The sequence below is a fragment of the Papio anubis genome, chromosome 18 (genome assembly GCF_008728515.1).
Source record: "Papio anubis isolate 15944 chromosome 18, Panubis1.0, whole genome shotgun sequence".
Taxonomy (NCBI): Eukaryota; Metazoa; Chordata; class Mammalia; order Primates; family Cercopithecidae; genus Papio; species Papio anubis.
The window spans coordinates 12,005,635-12,031,483 of record NC_044993.1 but is presented as its reverse complement, the minus strand read 5'-3'; the positions used below and the strand labels follow the sequence as shown (position 1 = coordinate 12,031,483).

General features: G+C 44.2%; 1 protein-coding gene across 1 annotated transcript in view; it reads left to right on the top strand.

The window, feature by feature from the left end:
- Positions 1-3,643, top strand: part of VAT1L (vesicle amine transport 1 like) — a 189,783-nt gene extending 186,140 nt beyond the window's left edge. Inside the window, exon 9 of the mRNA XM_003917210.4 lies at positions 1,103-3,643. Within this exon, the coding sequence (XP_003917259.2) occupies positions 1,103-1,201 (99 nt within the window). The 3' untranslated portion in view covers positions 1,202-3,643. The remainder of the gene's footprint in view (positions 1-1,102) is intronic.
- The last annotated feature ends 22,206 nt before the right edge of the window (positions 3,644-25,849 follow it).

The window sequence follows — 25,849 nt, the reverse complement described above, 5'->3', positions numbered from 1 at the left end:
TCAGGTGAGACCACATGGGGTGGGCTGAGATTCAGGGGCCAAATTCCTGTTTGTCAGAATAGGCCGTGACGCAGCCAGGGACTCTAGTTCGGGAGATCTGGGGTCCAACCTAGATATCAGGAGCTAAGAACAGAAAAGAAATCTGAGGCACACACAGCTCACATAGGGGGATGTTAATGGATGTTGGTTCTGAGCCTCTCTGATGTGCTCAGCCGTTTGCTAGACTCTTCAGATACATTGCTCCATCTTCTTTCACCTGGTTCTTGTAACAACTTTATAAGGCAGGTGGATTTATCGCCACTGTCATGATGGAGGAAATGAAGGCCCAGAGGGGTATTCATAACTATGCCAGGTACCAGTGGTTAACAAAAGAAAAAGAACCAAGCAAAATCCCCGTCTTCCCAAAAACTATATTCCAATGGGGGAACAGAGACCAAAAAGCAGATCAGTACACCTTTGTTCTGGTTGTTGTATCTGTTCTTCCTAAGTGACAGCATCAAGAATTCAACTCTGGGGGTTTGTGCAGCTGACGCTGTCAGTATCCCTCCCTTCTCCCCTTGGCGCTCGGGTCCCCTGCACTCCAGCACCTGCCCCTCTCTGCCTGAGAGCTAAATTTCGTCACCAGAGCATGCTTGAGTTTTGCACAGAACCTGCATGGGGTGCAGGGAGATAACTCACCTCCCCTGAGAGCAGTCCTTAACCATAAAGTGGTTTCCTCCTCCCTCAGAAGGGGCAGCTCTAAGGTGTGTCCCCCAGGGTCTCTCACAGGTCCCCAGCAGGACTGAGTCCCACTACCCACACAGGAGCTGACTTACTAACATCCCCTGCATTGGATTCTTCCCCTTTTCAGTCTCATTTCTTCACTCCCCTGCTAGTGCTTCGTGGGATCATCTCCCAATTCCGGATACTGGCATTCAAATCCTTATCTCAGCACCATCTCTTGGGGTCCCCAACATATGACAGCTAATCCTGCACTGCCTTCCAGGGAAACAAGCAACCCTAACTCCTAGCCCCCAAGTCCTCCCATGGGACTGTGTCAGATGCTCAGAGATGATGGATCCGGGTTGCATAGCTCTCAGTAACATCCTCTTTTGAATTGCAGATGGCCAATGACAGCACAGAGACCAGTGAAGCAGGGGAAGAGGAGGAGGACCACGAGGGAGACAGTGAGAACAAGGAGCGGATGCCCTTCATCCAGTAACCCAGGACCCAGGTGGGAGAATGCAAAGGATGGTTTGGAAGACGAGGACCCGGCTGAGAAAACTCTTCTGTGCCCCAGTGAACAAATGCTATAGTCCAGTGCGTGTTGTGTTTGTCTGCAGTCAGCTGAGCTAAAAAGCTGTTGATCACTGTTGTTTTTTGAAATTAAGTGCCAATCCCATGCCATGCAGTATTATGTCCCTCTTCTATCTCTGTATTACACACTCCCCTCTCCCCTGTATCAAAACCATCCATCTGTGGGTTCTTCTTGACAGTTCTAGAACAGCCTTGCAAATTAATACAAGCCCCAGGCTCAATGCCTAAGAGACCAGACACGGGCAAAGACAAGTTTGGATGGAAAGGTGTTATCATAGAGCCCTGTTCAGCTCCTAGAATTCTTCAGGCCAATGACACTTTTTTGCTGCTGATGACCCATGCCTCTGATGAGAACACTTGCTAATTTGGCCAGCAGAAAGAGAGTAGGCTGGATGTTTTCACAAGCTCACAAATTTAGAAACTCTCTTAGTAGTACTTTTTCCTGTCTCCATTTAAGAGACGACTATGATCAAAAGTTTGAGCCATTCTCTTCTACCCCTTCAGTGTTTGACCCTTTCACTGGCTCTTATCCATAAACAGAGGGAGGCAGGTATGGATTTTTCACAGAAGACAATGGGTCAATGCCATGAGTTTGAGGACCTGCTATGAAGATTTATCCTCCAAAACACATCTCATGAGCAGGATTCTTCCTGCTCCATATCTTTAATTTTAAGAAAACACCACATACGAGATGCATTCAGAAGTCATTCTTGAGCATTGCTGGTGTTTGCACACTTGCCACCTGCATTACCAATTCTGTAAACTTGAATTTCTGGGGGAAAGTGACCACATTGACCATGCATGAATTTCCCAAAGAGTTCCCTTGCGGACCATAGGTGGAAAAGTCAAGGAGCATCTCCTTCCCGGCCAAAGCATGTCCCAACATGTAACAAACTCTAGTGATATAACAGGTTTATATTCAGCATCTGATGCCAGATGTACAGTTCCTCCCCTCCCATATATAAACCCCTGGTGTAGAATCTGCATCACCTCTGCTTTTGGGAAACCAAGGAACAAGCCACCTGCTCACACACCTTGTTCAATTTTTCAGCTCCTAAGAACCCTACCCCCATGTCATTTGACTGTACTTGAGAGGTGAATATAGTTACCCTCGAGAAAGAGAAGGATCTCAATGTCTCCCGCAACGGCGCCCCTCATTCCCTCATTCCAGTCCTTTTGGCTAAAATGGTTAACTGTCACTCACAGACCAATCTGGAAATCCCAGGAGCTCACAGGATTAGTACCCCAAGTTTGTGTTCTGAAAAACATCAGAGGGCTTTTACATTGCCCAGTTTCTCCACCAACAAGCCTTAGGGTGGACCCAACCCTTTCCCCAAGTGGTAGGAACGAATGCATCTTATCAATTACCTGATTTCCAAAGTCCTTTTGTAGCAAATGTCACCTCATTCATGTTCTTTTTTCCTATCCTAAGCTTAGGATGATGAGTTATGTATGCCAAATATTTATCTGAAGAGTTTCTCCCCATTGTGAATGTGTATGTAAAGTATGAAGACAAGAAAGGGTGCCGTCATCTGAGGAACCAAGGGATGAGAGTATCCCAAAAGAGGACACCAACATCATTCTTTTTCCTACTCCAGGACTCACCACTATTCCAGTTCTGGGCCATTTAGAGAGATAATGGGGCGTTTATTCCCCTATTACCTTTGCTAAGTGCTATATTATTGGCTGTTTCTCCCGTAACCATGCCGAAAAGGGGGTCTTAGGGAGAACTGTCATCCGAGTGGCATTCCTAGTAAGTTGGGCAGAAATGACATTTTCCAGAGCTGAAGGAGTTAAGAGACACTGGCCATATTAGAGCTCTCCTTCCCCAGGGGCGTGGGAACTCAGCTATGTTCAGAATTCAGTTCAGAATTCACGTCGCCTTTGTTATGACCAGAGGAGAGGCATAAAAAAGGTACTCCCCACCCCACCCCCAAATCTGGGTATGGTTTTGTTTTGTTTAACTAGCAAAGTTAATCCAGTAATCACAAATTATGCCAGATGGTTAAAGAAAACCCTTTCAGAGTACAGAATGAGAAAACTCGAGTTTGACCAGTAAGACTAATTTCTGCCGTGAAGAACCGGGGGACGCACATTCATTGTTTAACGTACTCTCATTTTAAGCACCTTCTTTCCTGTCTCTTGATTGTTTTTTCTGAAGGAAGTGTAAAGTATGTCTCAGTCTGCCTTAAAGGAACTGTGAAGGCTTCTCTGTAATTTAAGCTTGATTGAAGTGAACTGAAACATTGTCTAACGTCTTCGTGGCTTTAGAGCTTTTGTTATATTGTGCCTACAAAGCAAATTATGTTTACATAAAAATATAAATAAAGTATTCAGCATAGCAAAACCTCGCCTGACATCTGCTATTCCACATAAATCATTGCTGGATAAGCAATTGCACTAATTTTTTTTTTTTTTTTTGGAGACAGAGTCTCGCTCTATGGCCCAGGCTGGAGTGCAGTGGCGTGATCTTGGCTCACTGCAAGCTCTGCCTCCCAGGTTCACACTATTCTCCTACCTCAGCCTCCCGAGTAGCCGGGACTACAGGCACCCCCCACCATGCCTGGCTAATTTTTGCATTTTTAGTAGAGAAGGGGTTTCACCGTGTTAGCCAGGATGGTCTCAAACTCCTGACCTCGTGATCCACCCATTTCGGCCTCCCAAAGTGCAGGGATTACAAGCATGAGCCACCGCGCCCGGCTGCAGTTGCACTATTAAATATGCAATGTATGTGGAACTGAAACAGGAAAAGTTAAAAACCTAATGGGAGCATGTCCACGTGAGAAACTAAAGACCACACGGAGAAAATAGGGGTTGAGAAAAGCCTTTAAAACCAGGTTCAGGTTCCCTCAAGCTAGGAAGTAAAACCATGAGGTAAAAAATATATATATATATATATAGAAAACATCATATGGGCCAGGCACAGTGGCTCACACCTGTAGTCCCAGCACTTCGGGAAGCTGACGCCAGTGGATCACCTGATGTCAGGAGTTTGAGAAAGCCTGGCCAACATAGTGAAACCTCATCTCTGCTAAAGATACACAAAGTAGCTGAGTATGGTAGTATTTGCCTGTAATCCCAGCTACTCAGAAGCCTGAGGCAAGAGAATCACTTGAACCCGAAAGACAGAGGTTGCCATGAGTTGAGATCACATCACCGCACTCCAGCCTGGGTGACAGAACAAGACTCTGTCTCAGAAACAAAACAAAACCAAAAAAACTATCATATGATCATGATGACAATGATGATACAGGTAACGATAATAGGATAACAATAGGCCGGGCGCGGTGGCTCACGCCTATAATCCCAGCACTTTGGGAGGCCAAGGTGGGAGGATCACGAGGTCAAGAGATTGAGACCATCCTGGCTAACATGGTGAAAACCCGTTTCTATTAAAAATACCAAAAATTATCCGGGCATGGTGGCGGGTGCCTGTAGTCCTGGCTACTAGGGAGACTGAGGCAGTAGAATGGCGTGAACCCAGGAGGCGGAGCTTGCAGTGAGCAGAGATCATGCCACTGTACTCCAGCCTGGGCGACAGAGTGAGACTCCATCTCAAAAAAAAAAAAACAACAGGATAGAATAACAATAATGCCCAACGTTTATAAGGCGACCTACTATATGTGGCTAAAAACTGTCCACATATTAATTCACATGCCTTCCCCACAGCCCTAAGAGGTAAGGTCTATCATTATGTCCACATACAGGTGACAAGATTGAAACACAGGGAGCCTCTGCCCTTTCTTAAGATCACATGCTACTAAGTGAAAGCTGGAACTCACCAATTTCCAGCCATACTTTTGCCGCCAATTCATGCTCTTAACTACCTCATCATGCTACCTTGAACCTTAAATAAGGGGAAAATATAATGCGTTTCAAATGACGATCCCTTGTTCACTTGAAACCCATTAGGGGTTCGGTTTTCTCTGATTTCTTTTTTTTTTTTTTTTTTTTTTTTGGGGCCGGGTCTGGCTCTGTCACCAGGCTGGACTGCAGTGGCGGATCACCAGCTCACTGCAAGCTCAGCCTCCCGAGGTTCACGCCATTCTCGGCCTCAACCTCCCGGTAGCTGGGACTGCTGAAGCCCGCCACCTCCTTGACTAGTTTTTGTATTTCTTAATAGAGGCGGGTTTCATAAGTGTTGAAAGCCAGGATGGTCTCTGACCTCCTGACCTCGTGATCCATGCATCTCGGCCTCCCAAAGTGCTGGGATTACAGGCTTGAGCCACCGCGCCCGGCCGGTTTTCTCTGATTTCAAGGATATGTTTGTAAATTTGGCTTGCTTGGTAGCAAATAATATGCATGTCCAGAAGCATATTTACCTTTCTAACCTTCCACACAAGCGTTTGGTGACATACTGATTTTGAAACTCACATGTCTCATCAACAGTTTTCATTTTCATGATCTAAAATCCTCAGGGTTACCAAAGAGATACAAAAAAGTAAATATCCACCAGTAGGGTTTCACAAAAGAGGAATTTATGGCTGGGGAGGGTATATAGTGTTTTACCATCTTTCTCAGCAGGAATTCAACAAAACAGGCCTATGTCAAATAAAACACAAGATATATAAACCAGAATTGACAAAGCAGAAAAAGTTAGTCACGCCGTCAGTGAAATTCTTAGGAAGTTCTACACTACTAACTTTCTTGGTTTTTTTTTTTTTGTTTTTTTTTTTTGTTTGAGACTGGGTCTTGCTCCATTGCCCAAGCTTGAGTGCAGCGGCACAATCACAGCTCACTGCAGACTCGACCTTCTGGGTTCAAGCAATCCTCCCACCTCAGCCTCACAAGTAGCTCAGACCATAGGCACGTGCCACCATGCCCAGCTAGCTTTTTAATTTTTTTTTTATGCCAGGGCTCTCCCTTTGTTGCCCAGGCTGGTCTCATACTCCCGGGCTCAAGTAATCCTCCTGCCTCGGTCTCCCAAAGTACTGGGATTACAGGCGTGAGCCACTGCGTTCAACGTGTGTGTGTATGTGTGTATTTTTTCAGACTGAATCTCACTGTCGCCCAGGCTGGAATGCAGTGGCATGATCCTCGGCTTACTGCAACCTCCAGCTCCTAGGTTCAAGTGATTCTCCTGCCTCAGCCTCCTGAGTAGCTGGGATTACAAGCACGTGCCACCATGCCTGGCTAATTTTTATATTTTTAGTAGAGACGAGGTTTCACCATGTTGGCCATGCTGGTCTCTAACTCCTGACCTCAGGTGATCCACCTGCCTCAGCCTCCCAAAGTGTTGTATATTCTTATTTAATGCTCACGTCCTCTGTATGAATCCCATGGCTGCACCTTGCCAGTGTTTGTGCACTGTCACATTTAAAAATAGCTCAGCCACCAAATCTAGAATCTAAACTAAATCCACATCTTCACTTTTAACTGGAAATGGGAAAGAGGTCTACTACAAATTGGAAATAATTTTTTTGTTGTTTTGTTTGAGATAAGGTCTCGCTCTGTCACCCAGGTGGAGTATAGTGGCATGATCTTCACTCACCGCAACCTCCACCTCCTAAGGCTCGAGCAATCCTCCCACTTCAGCTTCCCCAGTAGCTAGGATTACAGGTGTGTGCTAACTTTAATATTTTGTAGAAACAGGGTCTCACCATATTGCCCAGGCTGCTCTGGAACTCCTGGGTTCAAGTGATCCTCCCACCTTAGCCTCCCAAAGTGCTGGGATTACAGACGTGAGCCACTCTGCCCAGCCCAGATTAATTTTTAAAGGTTTGAAGGAGGTTAGGGTAGTAACATTTTAAAAGCCATTTGGGGCATGGGAAACATTTGTGTATGAGCAAGGTAGAGAGAAATTTGTGGAGCAGAGAATAGAACAGTGTAGCTGAAATACAAGATTGTGCGGAGGGAGTGGAGCAGGAGATAGGCACTATGGGAAGTCAGCACCAGGTCTGGGGGCTGTTGAATACCACTGGCCCTGGTATGTATTTTATGCTTAAGCACATCTCAACTTTGACTAGACACACTTTAAACGTTCAGTAGCACCTGTGACCAATGGCTACCATTTTGGACAGGCAGGTGTAGAGGAAGAGCGGGAATGGACTGCAAGATATAAACGTAGCTTTAAAGATGCAATGGGAGAGGGGATAATGAAGATGCACGGTAGGGAGGGAATAGCAAGGAAAGCAGACACAGAGGAGGAGGCAATGCTAGAGTGAAACCATGAAAGATGAGCACATGTCATCCACGAGAATAAGATACTTAAAGGACACAGGACAGTGCCTGGCATGCAGCAAGCACTCAGTAAACAATACTTCTCTTTCCCTACCTCCGTTTGTCAATGCTGGGAAGAATGGGATACTTGGGAAAACTCAGTAGCTTCTTTTTTCTACTTTTTTTTTTTTTTTCAAACAACAGAGACTATATACATCTCAATATTTTGCTTCCAGATTTCTTTGTGGGAAAGAATAAATGTTTTGGTATTCTCTGCCATGAGCAGAGCTTCTATTGCCAGCCAAGCAAAGACGCTGGGAAATATGTTATTCAAATTGGCATCCAAACACCCAAACAAAGAAGAAACTCAGACAGGGGCAACTGAAACATCAACACAGCACAGGAGTGCACACTCACGAACAACTGTGCAAGAGCAGAAGCCTTGGAATCTTCCAAACCAGGGATCGAACTTGGGGAATTTGCTTGGTGTTTGAGCTTTCTCCTACTACAATGGAGATCATATTGTACATATTCTAGAAGACCAAATGTCACAGTGTAGATGTAACCCAGCTGAAATCATGATCCACAATTCCAGTCCAAGAGCCAGACAACAAATGCCTCCAAAACCAGGTTTCTCCACTCATTCATACACTGATCAAATGTCTAGTATGTTACTGACATATTTTTAGTGTCTTAGCTGCAAAAATAAGTGCCTAGCCCCTGCCATTCGGGAACTCATGATGTGGTAATAAATAAGTCATTTATTGTGAAAATGGCAATTTGATTGTAAAGCCTGCCTTGGTACCGGGCATTTATGTGGTCTGAGTGGCAAAGAGGCTATAATTGATGAGAAATGAGTATCAGGAGCAGACAAAGAGAGCCATCTAGGACAAGTAACTATCATTAGGTACATCAGTGAGGAAGTCCAGGGTAGGTTCATGGAATGGTTCACTTAACTACTGCATCCATCAAGAGAAAAGCTAGAAAATCAATAGGACTGGATTATGGAAGTCCATGGATTTCACTTCAAGGGTTCTGGATTTTGTACTAAAAGAATAATTCATTGAGGGATGAATCAAGGGATTGCTCAAGAGGGTCTCAAGTTAGAGAAGACCATGGGAAATCTTCCCAGAATGAACTTTACTATTTCACTTGGTTCAGCTGTGGGAGGTGGAACAGAGGAAGGTGCCATATTGGAGTAACAGTTCTTTGGCCAGTCTCCCAGCACCCATGCATGGTCTATTTAGTTATGAGATAAGGTGCCCCTGGAATTGGCATGCATGGGAACAAGAGAACTCCTCTCCATTTCAGGAGCTGTGAGACAAGGAGGGGCTAGTGGTTCTTTTTCTGGGGGATATGGGACCTCTTCTCCGTGGAAGTAGAGGCTTCCAGAAAGCAAATCACCATTCATGGGAGTCAAAACTAGTGCAAGTGACCCATGTGGCATACTCACAAACACTGACACTCAAAGATTGGAACCGTTTTCAAAAACGGGCCCCAGCTCAGAGGTGACAGATGTCCATTGAGTGGAATTGAATCAAGACCAACTATGGAAATGAAACTAACATTTGCGGAGGATTTGCTACTTGCCAGGCATTTTACACACACCCTCACTGAATCGCGGCAGTGCCTGGAAAAGCAAGCATCATCCTCACTTACAGATAAGGACCCTGGATTTCAGGGAGGTTAGGTGGCCTGCCCTTGTTCACTCAGTCGGAAAGCAGAGGTGTCCAGTCTAGAACCCAGCTCTATATGACAGAAAGGCTTCTCTCAATAGCTGGGAGGTGATGGAGACCAGTAGTTCCAATAACCTCCTGGCAAAGAAAAAGAACTTTCTCTTTACTAGCTCTAGTGTGAACCAAGGTGCTCTCAGGAAGGCTCTGATTAGCCCATTCTGGGTCACATGCCAGTCTGTAAAACAGTCACTGAAGTAGAGGGATGGCTATTACTTGGCCAGCCTGGGTCACACAGCCCTGGTAGGTTCCAGCAACCTGATTGACAAGACAATCAGGACCATGTCAAGCTGCAAAAGGATCCTCAGAGGAAATGATGCTGGATGGTTAAACCTATGTCCACTATAGCTACAGTATATGGAATACCCATTGTGTGCCAGACACTGTTTGAAGCCCCTGTAGCAATCACCACTGACACCCACCACATGTTGTTTTGGTGCACTAGAGTTCACCTGCAGCTATAGATAGTTCCTGGCATGGGGACAGCTTTCCACATCAATCACCTGCGCTGGTCTTTCTTCTGTGCCTGCAGGCTTCCTCCAACACCACAGGGCACAAATGCACGGGGGTCACCCAGAATTACTGTGGTGCGGGGCAAGGGGTAGCTTCAACTAGCGGAAGACGGCAGCTGGTGGATAAATGCCAAGATTTCCCACCTTCTAGTCTCAGGATTTGGAGGTGTGTTCCACACCTCATTCTCCTACTCCTGCTTTCTGAGATCACATTCCCAATAAACCATTTCCATCCAAGTCCTTGTCTTGAGGGATCCTATTGTAGAATCCAAGTGAAAAAAGCATTTTACACGTCTTAACTCGCCAACTACCTCCAAAAACCCTATAAAGTAATTGACACTATTTCCATTTAACTGATGACAAAATGAAGCACAGAAAAGTAAAATAAAGTGCCCAAAACTACACAGCTAGCAACTGAGTTTCCAGAATTGGGGCCTAGAAACCTAGCCAAGTTCTAATGGCCAAGTCACTGGAAACATGCGTTATGGCTTAAGCTGGAAAAATTATTCAAAAGCTAAGCTAGTGTCATAATTAAATTGACTTCTGGGGCCAGCCCTTCTCAGTCTTTCCAAAGCCTGCCCAAGGAGTGAGAAGGGATTATTGCTATTTTCCTGGTTCTGGAGAACTCTATCCTAGGCCAACGGGAGAGAACTCAGCAGCATGATGAGTTAATGCGCTATGCTGGAAAAAAGGGAATTGGACAAACCCCAACAATCATAATACATTTGGTCTCTTCACCCTTTGCCAAAACAAACAAAATGTCGATTTACTGAGCCCAGGCTGCTGCTCAGGCTGACCTCCGATATTAAGAGTTGTTCTGCCCGTGTTTGTTTGGAGGCAGAAGTTTGATTATCTCAATGGTCCTTTGAAATTAATCAACTAGCAATGAAGGAAGTTAATCTATCATTAAATTTCACTTAATTTAATTATTAACTAGATAAATTCAGAGTGTGTTTTTTAAAACTCCCATTCTTACTCAGGCCCTCTTTCTCTCTCCTAATATTAATGTTATGAAATAGACTCGATTCCGTTCTACAAATATTACTAAGCCTTGGCTACGTGCATGGCCCTGTTTTGCATGTTGTGAAGGAGTTAAACACAGCCTGGCCACTGCTGGCAAAAAGTCCATGGTTGGGCCGGGTGTGGTGGCTCACGCCTGTAATCTCAGCACTCTGGGAGGCCAAGGTGGGCGGATCATGAGATCAGGAGATCGAGACCATCCTGGCTAACACGATGAAACCCCTTCTCTACTAAAAATGCAAAAAATTAGCCAGGCGAGGTGGTGGGCGCCTGTAGTCCCAGCTACTCAGGAGGCTGAGGCAGGAGAATGGTGTGAACCTGGGAGGCAGAGCTTGCAGTGAGCCAAGATTTTGCCACTGCACTCCAGCCTTGGCAACGAGCAAGACTGTCTCAAAAAAAAAAAAAAAAACAAAAACCCATGGTTGAGAAGATGGCATGAGACAGGGACATCAATCACCAGGAAAAAGCTAGAAGCATAAACAGAAGAGATGCATGGGGCTCAGGGCTTCAACAGTGGAAGAGGTGGTATTTGGATAGAGGATAAAGAAGCTCTATGGAATGGAGGTGGGATGGACACTCTTGGTTTTGCCTGCCAAATTTGGCTGATAGTTCCATGGTCAAAAGCAGAGACTCTGAAGACAGATGGTCTGTGTTTGAATCCTGACTAGCTGTATAGTTAGCAGCTAAATGACCTTGACCAAGTTATTTGATCTCTGGGCCTTTGTTGGCTCCTCTGTAGAAGGGTATGATGACACTAAAATGTTATGAGGTTATGGTGATATTAAATGAGTCAATAGGTATAAGATGCTTATTGTGAGTGACTGGTACGTAATAAGAAATTGTAATTGCGATGTGTTTTGTCCATTGCACCTGATTTTCCTTTGGGGAAAGACCCATGCTGTATACACTGCGTTGGGGTTTCTGTAAATCAAGGTGCCTCGCCCTTGTTTACTCAAATGAGGCTTATCACCCAGGGAAGGTCAAATGAATGGTCTAGTAATTGGAAGTTTAAGAAGAGAGATGCAAAGAGACAAATAGGTAGAGCTCATTCGTTATTGTTTTTGTTTTTGACGGGGAGTCTCACTCTGTCACCCAGGCTGGAGTGCAGTGGCCAAATCTCAGCTCACTGCAAGCTCCGTCTCCCAGGTTTACACCATTCTCCTGCCTCAGCCTCCCGAGTAGCTGGGAGTACAGGTGCCCGCCACCTCGCCCGGCTAGTTTTTGTATTTTAGTAGAGACGGGGTTTCACCGTGTTAGCCAGGATGGTCTCGATCTCCTGACCTTGTGATCCGCCCGTCTCGGCCTCCCAAAGTGCTGGGATTACAGGCTTGAGCCACCGCGCCCGGCCGAGCTCATTCATTCTAAAGGCAGTGTCCTTGACTGGGCATGGTGGCTTACGCCTATAATTCCAGCACTTTGGGAGGCCGAGGCTGGTGGATCACCTGAGGTCAGGAGTTCCGGACCAGCATGGCCAACGTGGTGAAACCCTGTCTCTACTAAAAATACAAAAATTAGCTGCATGTGGTGGCAAGCGCCTGTAATCCCAGCTACTTGGGAGGCTGAAGCAGGAGAATCGCTTGAACACGGAAGGTGGAGGTTGCAGTAAGCTGAGGTCGCACCATTGCACTCCAGCCTGCGAGACTTCACCTATAAAAGAAAAAAAAAGACACTGCCCTAAAGATACTCTCCATGAATTCCTGATACCCAGGTCCCCAAAGCTGCTTGAGTTTCTATTTTTTTTTTTTTTTGAGACCAGATGTTCAGAATTGGATACTGTAAGCTTAAGTTAGCCAGACTTGATTTCTGTTACATGCAACCAAAGAACCCTAACTGATCAAAAGAGAGCCTTTGAACTGGGTCTTGAATCATGTGCTAGGGTTATAACTCAGATGGTTCCACTTCCTGTATATCCATACAAAAAGCACATTTTTTTTTAAAAAAGATCAGGACATATAGCTGGCAAAGGATTTTTATTGCACATCAGTGACAACAGCAGCATAAGAGAATAGGAATGCCAAATTATAGTCATTCCTGAAACAGTTCAGAATTTTCATTAAGACACAATGGTCAAATATTTGAAGTACAAAAAAATACAGCCAACATATTCATGGATCAAGAGCAGTATTTGCCAAATTTCAATTTTTTGTGTACCGCTTTGTGATTTTTGTCATACCTAGGTCTCAGGTATCAGTAATATTTTTTGTTATATATGTAGATATATGTATACACATATACATATGCACACCTCCCCCTCAACACATACCCCATTACATCATTAATATTTCTCTTTAAATCCACCTACTGTTAAAAGTCATAAATGTATTTTTAAATTATATTGCTACCATAAATGGAAAATAAATACCATTGTTGAATAGAAAGCAATCATAAGCATTAATACCACAGAGCAAGGTTAGGGAGTCCCACTGGTCAAATATGGGGCAATTTCAGCATAAAATAAACAATAGCTCATAACCCATGAATAAAATAAAAACCCATGAGCCCAGCAATAACTAATATGTAATTATAGTCAAATGCCAACAAATAAATACAAAAAAAAATGGAGTTAGAAAATCAAGCAGTTGGTGAAAGTTTAATGAGTAGCAGATTTTCCTAGCCTCAAATGCTTCCTCACAAATTACCAATTAATTACAAAGTAAAAACTGATAACTTTATTGTTGAGAAGCCCAGTAGGCAGCATCTTAACCAAGGGATCAAAGGCGACACCACCAATGTGGACCAGCTGATACTACTTACTTCCTAATAGGATACACTGAGAGGGACACAACCTCACCTCCTTAATATTCCTGCCAAAATATGCATAACTAAATTTATTCAGGAAAAAATATTAGGCAAACCCAATCTGAGGAACATTCTAAGAAAAAGCCCCCAAAATGGCCTGTACTCTTCAAACATGGCAAAATCAAAAAGGCCAAAAAAAAAGGCTTAACACTGTTACAAATTTAAAGAGTCCAAAGAGTAAGCAAGACAGCTAAATACAGTGTGTGATCCTGAACTGAATTCCAGACTGAGGCAGTAGGGGTGGGGAAGAACTATATAGAACTGTATCAGGACAACTGATGAAATGTGAATATGCACTAGATTAGAGTGTAGCGTTGCATCAATATCATGTTTCCTGATTTTGATGATTGCATTGGGTCTATATGAGAGAACTTCTTAGGAAATATACACTTAAATGCTAGGTGTAAAAGAGACTGATGTCTTCAACATTCATTTTCTCAGGGTTCCAAAAGAAACATGCATCAAGAGACAGAATGAAGATTATAAAACAAATGGGGGCCAGGCGCAGTGGCTCATGCCTGTAATCCCAGCACTTTGGGAGACCGAGGAGGGCAGATCATGAGGTCAGGAGATCAAGACCATCCTGGCTAACACGGTGAAACCCTGTCTCTACTAAAAATACGAAAAATTAGCCGGGCGTGGTAGCAGGCGCCTGTAGTCCCAGCTACTCGGGAGGATGAGGCAGGAGAATGAAGTAAGTAAACCCGGGAGGCGGAGCTTTCAGTGAGCCAAGATCACGCCACTGCACTGCAGCCTGGGTGACAGGGCAAGACTCCTTCTCAAAAACCAAAAAGAAAGAAATATGCATCGAGAGACAGAATGAAGATTATAAAACAAATGGGACAAAATGTAGTCAGGAGATTCTGGATAATAGGATTAAAACATTCCTTATGTAATTTTTGCAACTTTTCAATAAGCTAGAAATCATAATAAAAAGTTACCAAAAATCACTAACACAATATAACAAAACATGTTATTAGAGTTGTCAATGAAAAAATCAAACTTGTGTCAGATACAGTGAGTTCTGCTTCAAAGGTTTAGTTTTTGACCTCCTTGTTCTTTGTTCTCGAGATCATCTACCTTGTCCTCTTCTCCTAAGCTACCTGCTCTGTAAACGTCTCCCGCCAATCCCAATCTATAACTCCTATCTCTTCCTCATTTGGAAAGAGTCCTCTTTGCTCCTGGCTACCCATTCTGTAAACTGCCGCTCCTGCTGAAACAGCTCTTCCCACCGGAACTACCCTTCCCCCGCCTTTGCCGTGCCCTGGCATGCCCAAACATGCCTTGTACCATCAGGGACAGCCTCTCCCTTCCTGCCTAATTAGCCATATTCATTTTTAAACAGTAGCCAATTGGGTTAGTTTAGATCGTGCTGTCCAACTCCAGTCAATGGGGATAGGACATAGAAGGAGGGACTAACTGCATTAGGGATAAAAACTCCTTCCTTACTTTGTTCAGTATGCTTTCCCAGCAGGCAGAAGTGCAAGCAGCACCCTTCTGCAGAAGTAAATTTGGCTTGCTGAGAAATCCTTTGGCTGCTGGTTTCCTTCCAACTCCAAGCTCTTGTTTCTGTTTCCATCACTTTGTAAAATATTTGAAGAGATTTATTCTGAGCCAAATATGAGTGACCACGGCCCAAGACACAGCTGTTAGGAGGTCCCAAGAACATATGCCTAAAGTGATCAGGGTGCAGCTTGGTTTTATATATTTTAGGGAGGCATGAGACATCAGATATATTGGAGGAATACATTTGTTTGGTCCAAGAAAGGCTGTACAAAGTGAGGGAGCTTCCAGGCTGTAGGTAAATTTAAGCATTTTCTGGTTGACAATTGGTCAAGTTTGTCTAAAGACCTGAAATCAATAGAAAGGAAAAGTTCAGGTTAAGATAAAAGACTGTGGAGACCAAGGTTCTTTTGAAATCTCACAGTGGCTGCCCTTAGAGACAATAGATAAATGTTTCCTACTCAAGACCTTTAAAAGGTGCTAGACTCTCAGTTAATCTCTTTGGGATTGGCAGGGCTTGAAAGAAAAAGATGGAGTTATGCTAAGAGATTCTTTACAGATGTAAATTTTCCCACACAAAGGATGGCTTTGCAGGGCCGTTTCAAGAGACGGCAAAGAAACATGTTTTGGGGTAAAATATTTGTATTTTCTTCTTTGTCACATAATGTTATGCCAGAGTCAGATTGGAACGTAAGTCATGATATATAGAGTTAAATAAAACCCATCTGATGAGAATTTATGGTTTGCAGGGTATGACTCCCCAGACCCCTTAGCTATTTGGGGAAGATAAGAAAAAATATATATATATATATATCAGAGCTTAATCCCCAGTGGCAAGTTCAAAACTACTGCCCATCAAAGTCTCCAATACTGGAGACCAGTTTCTTAATAAAAAAGAAATAAGCACATTTTAGAAAGATTTTAAAAGGCATACCAACATCAAGATAAAAACTACCTCCTTGATACTATAATCAAGGTTTGGAGAGCATTGGAAAAGAAAATACATTCCCCGCAATGTGATCCAAAGCTCTTTAAGGTATGTGCGCCAGCAGTACGAGCACTTAACCTAGGGAAACCTTCTCTTGAGCAAATGAGGCTTGCAGACACTTTGATCCACTGAGCAGTTAAAACCAGGGAAGGCAGGAGGCCAGAAGAGCCTGACTTTTTTGCACAGCTCTTGGTTGAGAAGACGTGCCAGTACATTAAATTTAATACACTGGTTTTGCCTGTTAGAAATCCACTTTGCTCACAACAGTTTTGAAACAGATCTCACTTTTGGGTGGTGACAATGTTTTCTGCAGCCAGGCGTTTCTATTTAAATGCTGGCTAAACCAAGCTTCAACAATGAGTCATCAAGAGAGAAGTTCTGTTTTCCCCACATCGGGAGACCCAGATGGAAAGAGAAACCATCTGCCCCTACTCCTGTGGTCTATTTCCAGCTACCAAGCATCTGCAGTCCCACAGTTAAGATAGAACTCCCTGAAACGGCCCCCCAAAATGCTCCCAGTACTTTGAAAGGGCTAAGCTTCAGTGCCACCAACTACCGAAGCAACCCCCAGTGCATTTTTAATGTGGTACTGAGACAGTACTGGGAATCCCCAGTCATATTTATTTATCTGTTACCGCCAGGAAGAATCTCTGCTAAGCTATCTTGATGGATTATTTCATTTAATCCTCTCACTGTCAGAGAAGTTTGAATCAGAGCAACTCCGTCCTGAGTGAGGGCTAGGAAAATGAGACAGACTTGCTGGGCTGCATCCCCAGAAAGTGAGGTATTCTTAGCCTCTAGATGTTTATGATTAAGGGAACAGATTCATAGTGTTTACTAAACAGACCCAGACTTGGGAGTGTCCCGATATCCCCATATCTTGAGAACAGAAACATTCCTAATTTTGCTTTAAAGATAATATTGATTCTTGCAAAATATAGTAATTAAGAAAATTAATCCTTTATCACAAATCCTTATAACAGAGCACATCTCCCCATGATTTACCTCATATTTATACACATACGCACACACACATAAGTATTGTACCTAGGTGGATGCGTTCCTTCCTTACTTTAGGGAAAGCCTTACTCTGTCTGTAGAGTAGATGTACTTTCACCATTTTACTTTTTTAATAAACTTGCTTTTGCTTTGTACCGTGGACGCACCCTGAATTCTTTGTGTGCGGTCCAGAAACCCTCTCTTAGGGTCTGGATCAGGACCCCTTTCTGGTAACATCACCGCATGAGACTGTGCTTTCATTTCATAGACGCAGAAACTGAGGCTAGGAAAAGTTAACCAACTCACCCTGGTTCTATAGCCAGCTATGTGGTTCCAGGATTCAGATCCAAGCTGTCTGCCTCCAGAAACCATGTTCTTGGACAACATCAACCACGAAGCTGGGTTGCCCCAAGGAAAGTAAAAGAGGCATCTGGCTGGTGGATTGCCAACTAACACATGGAATATGCATTTATAGTGGAGTTTCACACAAACAATGGGGGAATACTTTTTTAATATAATTATGTTCCAAATATAACATGATACATACTTATACCACAAGTTATTGTTTATCTGAAATTTCAACATAACTTGGCATCCATCCAACCTGTATTTTTAAATCTGGAAACCTTATAGCAGGTAAGACCAAACCTATGCAACCGCTAGCTCAAAAGACATGTGGTTTAACTATTAGGCCACAAGACGCAACTACACCTTCGGAATCCAGGTCTTCTGTAACCCTTCCCAAATGTCTACGTGCCTAATAACCTTCAGGTCGTTTTTGAATTTTGGGGCATTGGTGGGATGGTGGTACGTGAGTTCTAGCAAGATGCCAGAGAATCCCACAAGCAATTATTATAAAGAACTAACGGGGATATCTGTGGAAAAAAACCTACTGAAGCAGCGTTGTTGTCTGGGGTAAAAACCAGGGTTTGTCATCTCTCTCCAGGAAAATTAAGGACACAGACACATGTGGGTAGGTTAAGGAGTGGAAAGTTTAACAGGCAAAAGAAAGGAGAGAGGAGAACAGCTCCTTGTGAGAGACACGTTAAAGGAAAAAAAAAAAAAGCGGGGGGAGAAAGGTGTGGACCACAGCAGATTTTTTAGGCAGGCTTGAGGAGGCAGTGTCTGATTTACATAAGGCTCACAGATTGGTTTGACCCCGTGTGATGTTTACATAAGGCTCACAGATTGGTTTGACCACGTGTGATGTTTACATAGCATGGGGAAAAGGCTGGTCACCCCAACCAAATCTTATTATGCAAATGGGCTTTCCACTTGGCCTGGGCCATCTTGTCTGCTCCTTACTTCTACACGTGGCTGGCAAAAAAAGATGGCGCTGCCATATGAACATGCCTATTCCCAGGTAGTATATCCCTATGGGCACAACTGCAGGTATTCACCCATGCAAGCTTCCAGCTTATGCCTGCAGCTCCATTTTATAGGATGCTCTTTCTTAGAAAGGAAAATGATTTAGGGACTGCTTTACATTAAAGGGAAAACCTTACCAAGGACTTTGCCAGAAATGGTGAATTCCTCTTCAAAGAGTTTAATTGTGTAATGTCCTTGTCCTTGGTTTGGAGGCTTCACCTCCTTGTACTTTGTTTCTACCCAGAGAGCAGCCCTCCTGCTCTTGTTGTGCCCCTACTTGCCCAGACATGTCCGAACACGTTTTGTGCTGTAGCAGAGGGAGCACTCCTACCCTCCTCCCACTCCCTATGGAATCACCCATTTACCCTAATTGGAAAAGTTTAAGTCTTAGCCCACCAGGGTCAGCTTAGATTGTGCAGTCCAACCCCAGCCAATAGAAGGACACAGGGATAGGGACTGTGTTAGGGATAAAAACTCCTTCTGTCCTTTGTTTGGTGTGCTCTTGCAGCTGCCAGAAGTGTGAGCAGCATCCTTTTACAGAAGTAAATTTGCCTTGCTGAGAAATTCTTTGCTCATTTTCCTCGCAATTCCGAGCTCTTGTTTCTAATGGACTTCCATACCCTCACTATCTAAGTAATTGCTTCTTAGCTCCTAAATCACTGCAGTACTGAGTCCAAAGAGTGAGATAGAAACCTGAGCCTCACATCTCAAACACAGGACAAGCCCTGGATGGAGTGTTGTCAGCTGTGTGACCTCCATGACACCACTTTTCCTCTTTGAGCCTTAACCTCCTCCTATGCAAAAGGAGGGATAACCCTGTTGAAGTAGGCTGGAGGATCTCAAAGTTGGTCCCCAGTTTGCCTGCACCAGAGTCATCCAGAGAACTTGTCAAACAGGTATATTGTGTCTCTTTGAGACGGAGTCCCTCTTGGTTGCCCAGGCTGGAGTGCAGTGGCACCATCTTGGCTCACTGAAACCTCTGCCTCCCAGGTTCAAGCAATTCTCCTGCCTCAACCGCCCAAGTAGCTGGGACTACAGATGCATGCCACTACACCCAGCTAATTTTTGTATTTTTAGTAGAGACATAGTTTCGCCATCTTGGCCAGGCTGGTCTCCAACTCCTGACCTCAAGTGATCCTCCCACTTTGGCCTCCCAAAGTGCTAGAATTACAGGTGTGAGCCACAGCATCCAGCCTAAACAAGTAGATTCTTGATTCCCACCCCAGACAAACCAAAGCAACAATTTTAGAGGAGCCAGAAAAACAGCACTTTAATAAGATCCCCAAGAGGTTCTGATGCATTCTGAAGTTTAAAACCAACTGGACCAATGATTCTTGAAAAGTAGATGCTAATTGAAAGAAGCCAAAGACAAAAGTTCATATAGTCTATAATTCCATTAATATGCAATATCCAGATTAGATTAGTCTATACAAACAATGGGTGGATACAGAGAGGAGGAATGAGGAATGATTGATAGATATGGGTTTCCTTTTAAGGAAATGAAAATGTCCCGGAATTTGACAGTAGTGATGGCTGCACAACTCATATAGTGTAAAAAAACATTGACTTATACACTTTGAAATGGTTAATTTTATGATAGTTCAATTACATCTTACTTATTTATTTACTTTTTTGAGATGGAGCCTCACTCTGTCACCTAGGCTGGAATGCAGTAGAACAATCTTGGCTCACTGCAACCTCTGCCTCCCGGATTCAAGCAACTCTCATGCCTCAGCCTCCCAAGTAGCTGGGATTAGAGGTGTGGGCCACCGTGCCTGGTTAATTTTTGTATTTTTAGTAGAGATGACGTTTCACCATGTTGTCCAGGCTGGGTCTCAAACTCCAGACCTCAAGTGATCCACCTGCCTCGGCCTCCCTTAATTTTTAAGTATAATAATGAGTTTAAAATGGTAATGGCAAAAAAGTTCACTCAGCTGGAAGATCCTAGCTCAGGGTTTCCCAGAATGTGCTCCCCAGATTTCTCCACCAAAATCATCCATGAGAACTGAGTATTAGAGTTCATCCCATAGCCAGGCATGGTGGCTCACACCTTTAATCCCAGCACTTTGGGAGGCCGAGGCGGGCAGATCATCTGAGGTCAGGAGTTTGAGACCAGCCTTACTAACATGGTGAAAACTCCATCTCTACTAAAAGTACAAAAATTAGCCAGGTCTGGTGGTGCACATCTGTAAACCCAGCTACTCAACAGGATGAGACAAGAGAACCCCTGAACCCGGGAGGTGGAGTTTGCAGTGAGCTGAGATTGCGCCACTACCCTCCAGCCTGCGTCACAAGAGCGAGACTCCATCCAGCCCCCACCCCTCCCAAAAAATAAGAGTTCATCCCAGAAGGTCATAGGGCAGCTACTAGAGAGGAAGAGCTCTGAGAAGGTCTGTTGATAAAAGAAAGAAAATCTTTGGCCCAGAAATTCCTACACTTACTTTCATCCTAAAGAACACCTAAGTATCTATGAAACAGCCATGTAAAGGTGGATGTCCTTGTGACATATCATTTCCTCAAAGTCACGGTCAATGTCTGCAATGGGCATGTAGATTAGAGGGCCCTTGCGTCACTGCCACAGGCTTTGACTGGGGAAGTGGTTTGCACAGACACTGACTCACCTAAATATACCCGCCTCCTGTAATCATGACCACCTTCATGGTCATTTAACTCCTCTTTTTTCAAACAAAACTTACCTACTTCATGGCAAGAGTGACATCTTGTTCCTCTGTTTTCCCAAGTCAGGCAGAGAATTTAGCCACACTTAGTAAATACTTGCAGACGTATTGATGAACTAAAGATTAAGTTCAAAGGGAAGGTGTGCTTGCTTCACAGACACAGCTCCAGCATAGAGCATGACCCTGGATGTTAGACAATAGGAAAATATGGTATGATGCAAGGAAACAGACCTGGGTTCAAAACCCTGTCTTCATTTGTTCAACACATTTTGATTGTGCTCCAATAACGTGCTGGGCAGTAGACTAATGAAACGGGAGGAGTTTTCCCTTATTCCTCCTGCTGGGTTGTGCAGCAGGGGTGTGGCTCGCTTCTTTGGTGCCCTGCTGCTCAAACTCCTAGGGAAAGCATACAGACAGGCAGGTTATAAGGAGTGTTTTTGGGCTCTGACCCCATAGAAGTGTCTGGGGTTGAATGTTTACAGTTTCTGAAGCCCCAGTAGGTGTGTATTACAGTGCACTCTGTCAGTTTTGCCATCTGCAGGCAGCTTGTATTAATCAGCTCAATTAGACCTTCTGTCATACCGTAAGGAACAAACTAATACAGAGGCCTTTCTGTATCCCAGGTGCTTGCCTGAATTGTACCAGAAAAATTGGATCATACATGGTCTTGGAGGATGGGTGCAAGGTTTTACTAAGTGGTAGAGGTGGCTCTCAGTGAAGTGGATGGGGGATGGAGTGGGAAGATGATCTTCCCTGGGAGTCAGGCCACCCACCAGCTAGACTCTCCTTTGACTGTCCCGACTAAATTCCACATTGTCCTGCCTCAGTGGCTTGCTGGTGTCTGCTATCATCTGTCAGTATGTTCTTCTGCTCCCTCTTCATATTTAGCTTGTATCTGTGCCCACTAGGGTCTCAGGTTTTTATGGGCACAGGATGGGGTGTGGCAGGCCAGAGTGGTCTTGGAAAATGCAACATTTGGGTGAGAAAACAGGAGCGCCTGTTCTCACTTATGTCCATGGGCACAAGCCCAAGGGTGGAGCTCTCACCAGGGACCCCGCCCTTCTCTACCTAGCATTTCCCTGCCCTCCTCTCATATCACTAAGTATGGGCATGGTTGGGTATATGCCTCAATTTCTCTGGAGCTATGAATAGAGTTTCTGCTGCTTAGCTGTGTGAAATGACCTTGGGTCATTTGCAAGTCTCTGGATTCATTTTTTATTACTGCATAATTAGTTACCACAAACTTCGGGGCTTAAGGCAATGTATGTTTACTATCTCATAGTTTCCATGGGTCAGGAATGTGAACATCCATTGATTGGGCTGTTTGCCTGGGGTCTCACAATCCTGCAATCCTTTTGTCAGCAGGCTGTATTCCCTGCTGGATCCCAGAGTCCTCTTCCATGCTCACAGGCCATCTCACAGCATGGCAGCATACTTCCCCCCTTCATGGATGGCCAGGACCCTCTTATAAAGGGCTCACAGGATTAGGCTAGGTCCATACAGGATCATCTGTGAACTCAAAGCCAACACATTTGGGACTTTAATTGTATATTTCGAATCAATCCCTTCACCTTGTCATATTTTCTGGTTTGCAGCAAATCACAGGTTCCACACAAACTCAAGGGAAGGAGATTCTATAAGGGTGTTGATATGGTTTGCCTGTGTCCCCACCCAAATCTCATCTTGAATTGTAACTCCCACAACTCCCACGTGTCGTAAGACGAACCTGGTGAGAGGTGATTGATTTATGAGGGTGGGTTTTTCCTGCACTGTTCGCTTGACAGGGAATGAGTCTCACGAGATCTGATGGTTTTAAAAAGAGGAGTTCCCCTGCACAAGTTCTCTCATTTTGCTTGTTGCCATCCATATAAGATGTGACTTGCTCCTCCTTGTTTTCCACCATGATGGTGAGGCCTCCCAGGCACATGAAACTGCAAGTCCAATTAAACCTTTCTTTTTTAAGACTTGCATATATCTTTTTTTTTTTTTTTTTTTTTTTTGAGACGGAGTCTGGCTCTGTAGCCCAGGCTAGAGTGCAGTGGCCGGATCTCAGCTCACTGCAAGCTCCGCCTCCCAGGTTCACGCCATTCTCCGGCCTCAGCCTCCCGAGTAGCTGGGGCTACAGGCGCCCGCCACCTCGCCCGGCTAGTTTTTTGTATTTCTTAGTAGAGACGGGGTTTCACCGTGTTAGCCAGGATGGTCTCGATCTCCTGACCTCGTGATCCACCCGTCTCGGCCTCCCAAAGTGCTGGGATTACAGGCTTGAGCCACCGCGCCCGGCCTGACTTGCATATATCTTTATCAGCAGCATGAAAAATAATAGAGGTGTAGATACCAGGGAGTGGGAGAGCAGGGTAATCAACTTCAAATTCTGCCTGTCATACTCTAAGTATCAGTTCCTTTAATGGTACTTTGATATTGTTCATGGTAATAGTACTGTTAGTGGTAACAAAAATTTTCTTTTAATGACAGACCTTCTCAGAGCCTTTCCTCCCTAGTAGCTGCCCTGTGACCTTGAGATGAGTTCTAACACTCAGATAATACCCGTGGAGGCTTTTATCAAAATTCTGGGGAACACACTCTGGGGAACCCTGATCTAGGATCATCTAAGTCCAGTGGAGATTTTCCCTATTTTCTTTGCATTTTGTAAAACAGCAAGATGGGAGGAGCTTAACCCACTTTGCAATATTGTCAAGAGAATAAAATAAGAAAGCATATGTAATGAGCAAAGCTGTCAATTCTCCTTTAGAAAGCATAGCAAATATTTACCATGATTCTTCATGGCCAAGTTAAGGAAAAAGTTGAATGGCCAGTATATTACAGCGATTGAGGACATAGCTCTAGAGTCAAACTGCAGGGATTTCATAAATCTTGGTCCTATTACTGATTTACAATCTGTGGGTCCTTGGGCAGGCTTGTCATAACCTCACGTAACCACACCACTTTCCTTATACATAGAATAATAGCCGTCAGCCTGTTGGGCTATCAAGAGAATTAAGATAATATACATAAAGCATTTAGCTTAGTGTTTGGCTCATAGAGCTCACATACCATCAACTTATAGCTGGACAATTTTAGCCTCAGTAAGAAAAGGAAGTCTCAAGAGATTCTAGTGATAAGTACATATTTCACAAACTTTAAAACTTCACTATAAAGTCAAAACAAAAGTTGTAAGAAATCCTTGAATTTGGACTCTGGACTTTCCCAGTAACACACGCTAATGTGACAGCTAAGTCACTGAGCCTGCATTGCAAATCCTGTTGCACCTCCTTAAAAATCCTGAAACAAGTGCAGGAGCCCTGCCCTTCACCTTCGGGAGGAAATAATTTGACCCCATAGTGCTACAGGTCCACATTGACATTTGATTTCTCCAGGAGGGGGAAAAAACGTATTTGCTCATAAAGAAGCCATGAGGTATTTGTTAGATGGGGGTGGGCACCCTGTTTTGATTTTATGGGAGAAGCTTTCCTGGGAGAAAAAAATCTGCTACATTTTTAGTACCTAAATGGGGGATGCATCAGGATTGGAGGCAGTAAAAATAGCGATTACCAACAGCAGCTCTCTCCGATCTAAAATATCAGAGAATTTCTATTTCCAACATTATTTGCTTTTATAATCTATGTGTAGCAGGACGAGCAGCAGACAAAACTCCTCAGACACTGAGTTAAAGAAGGAAGGGGTTTATTTGGCTGGGGGCATTGGCAAGACTTCTGTCTCAAGAGCCGAGCTCCCTGAGCAAGCAATTCCTGCCCCTTTTAAGGGCTCACAACTCTAAGGGGGTGCACGTGAGAGGGTCGTGATTGATTGAGCAAGCAGGGGGTACATGATTGGGGGCTGCATGCACCGGTAATTAGATCAGAACAAGACAGGGATTTTCACAGTGCATTCCTATACAATGTCTGTAATCTATAGACAACAGAATCAATTAGGTCAGGGGTCGATCTTTAACTACCAGGCCCAAGGTGCGGCACAGAGCTGTCTGCCTGTGGACTTCATTTCTGCTTTTCAGTTTTTACTTATTCTTTCTTTGGAGGCAGAAATTGGGTATAGATGATATAAGGGGTGGTCTCCTCCCTTACATGGATTTGTGAAATGCACATGCATCATTGTGCATGTAATCCAGAAAACAAAAAACGTGTATATACATATGCATGTGTGTGCACGTGTGTGTGTGAGAAGCTGGAGGCAGCTGGAGCATCTGTGGACCTCCAAGAGGGCTGATGAGAGTCCCAGAAAGGCTCCCGAGAAAGCCTAAGGGAGTGTTTCTCAAACTTCAGTTGTACCTCAGAATCCTAGGAGACTTGCAAAACGCCAACACAAATGCAGACTAAAGCCCTCCCAGAGATTCTGATCTAGGGAGTCTGCCAGCGCCTAGGAGTCTGCATTTTTATGCACAGCAGCCCCAGGCGATTCTGCTGCATTTTGAAAAGTGCTGGTTAGGAGCCAGGCCCCTCCTGTGATGGAAATTATCTGAGGCTGGACAGCCCAGCGTCATCTCACCATGACAGGGGAGGCCCTGTTCTATACTCGGGTCTGTAGGTCAGGGGTGTAGGATGGCTTATGGGAAGCCGAAGAAGACCTTGCAACTAACATTTTCCAATACATTTAAAAAAATTAAATGCTAAATTTATAAAAATATACAGACCTACAGTTACATGAAAAGTTTTTCAATTCTATCTGTGAATTTCTATGACAATGAAAATAAATTCATTTGATGATAAAGGGGAAAGTCTAAGTGTCAAACGTTTTGTGAAAGAGACCTCCTCACCTTCTGCCTCCCTCCCTTGCCCCACC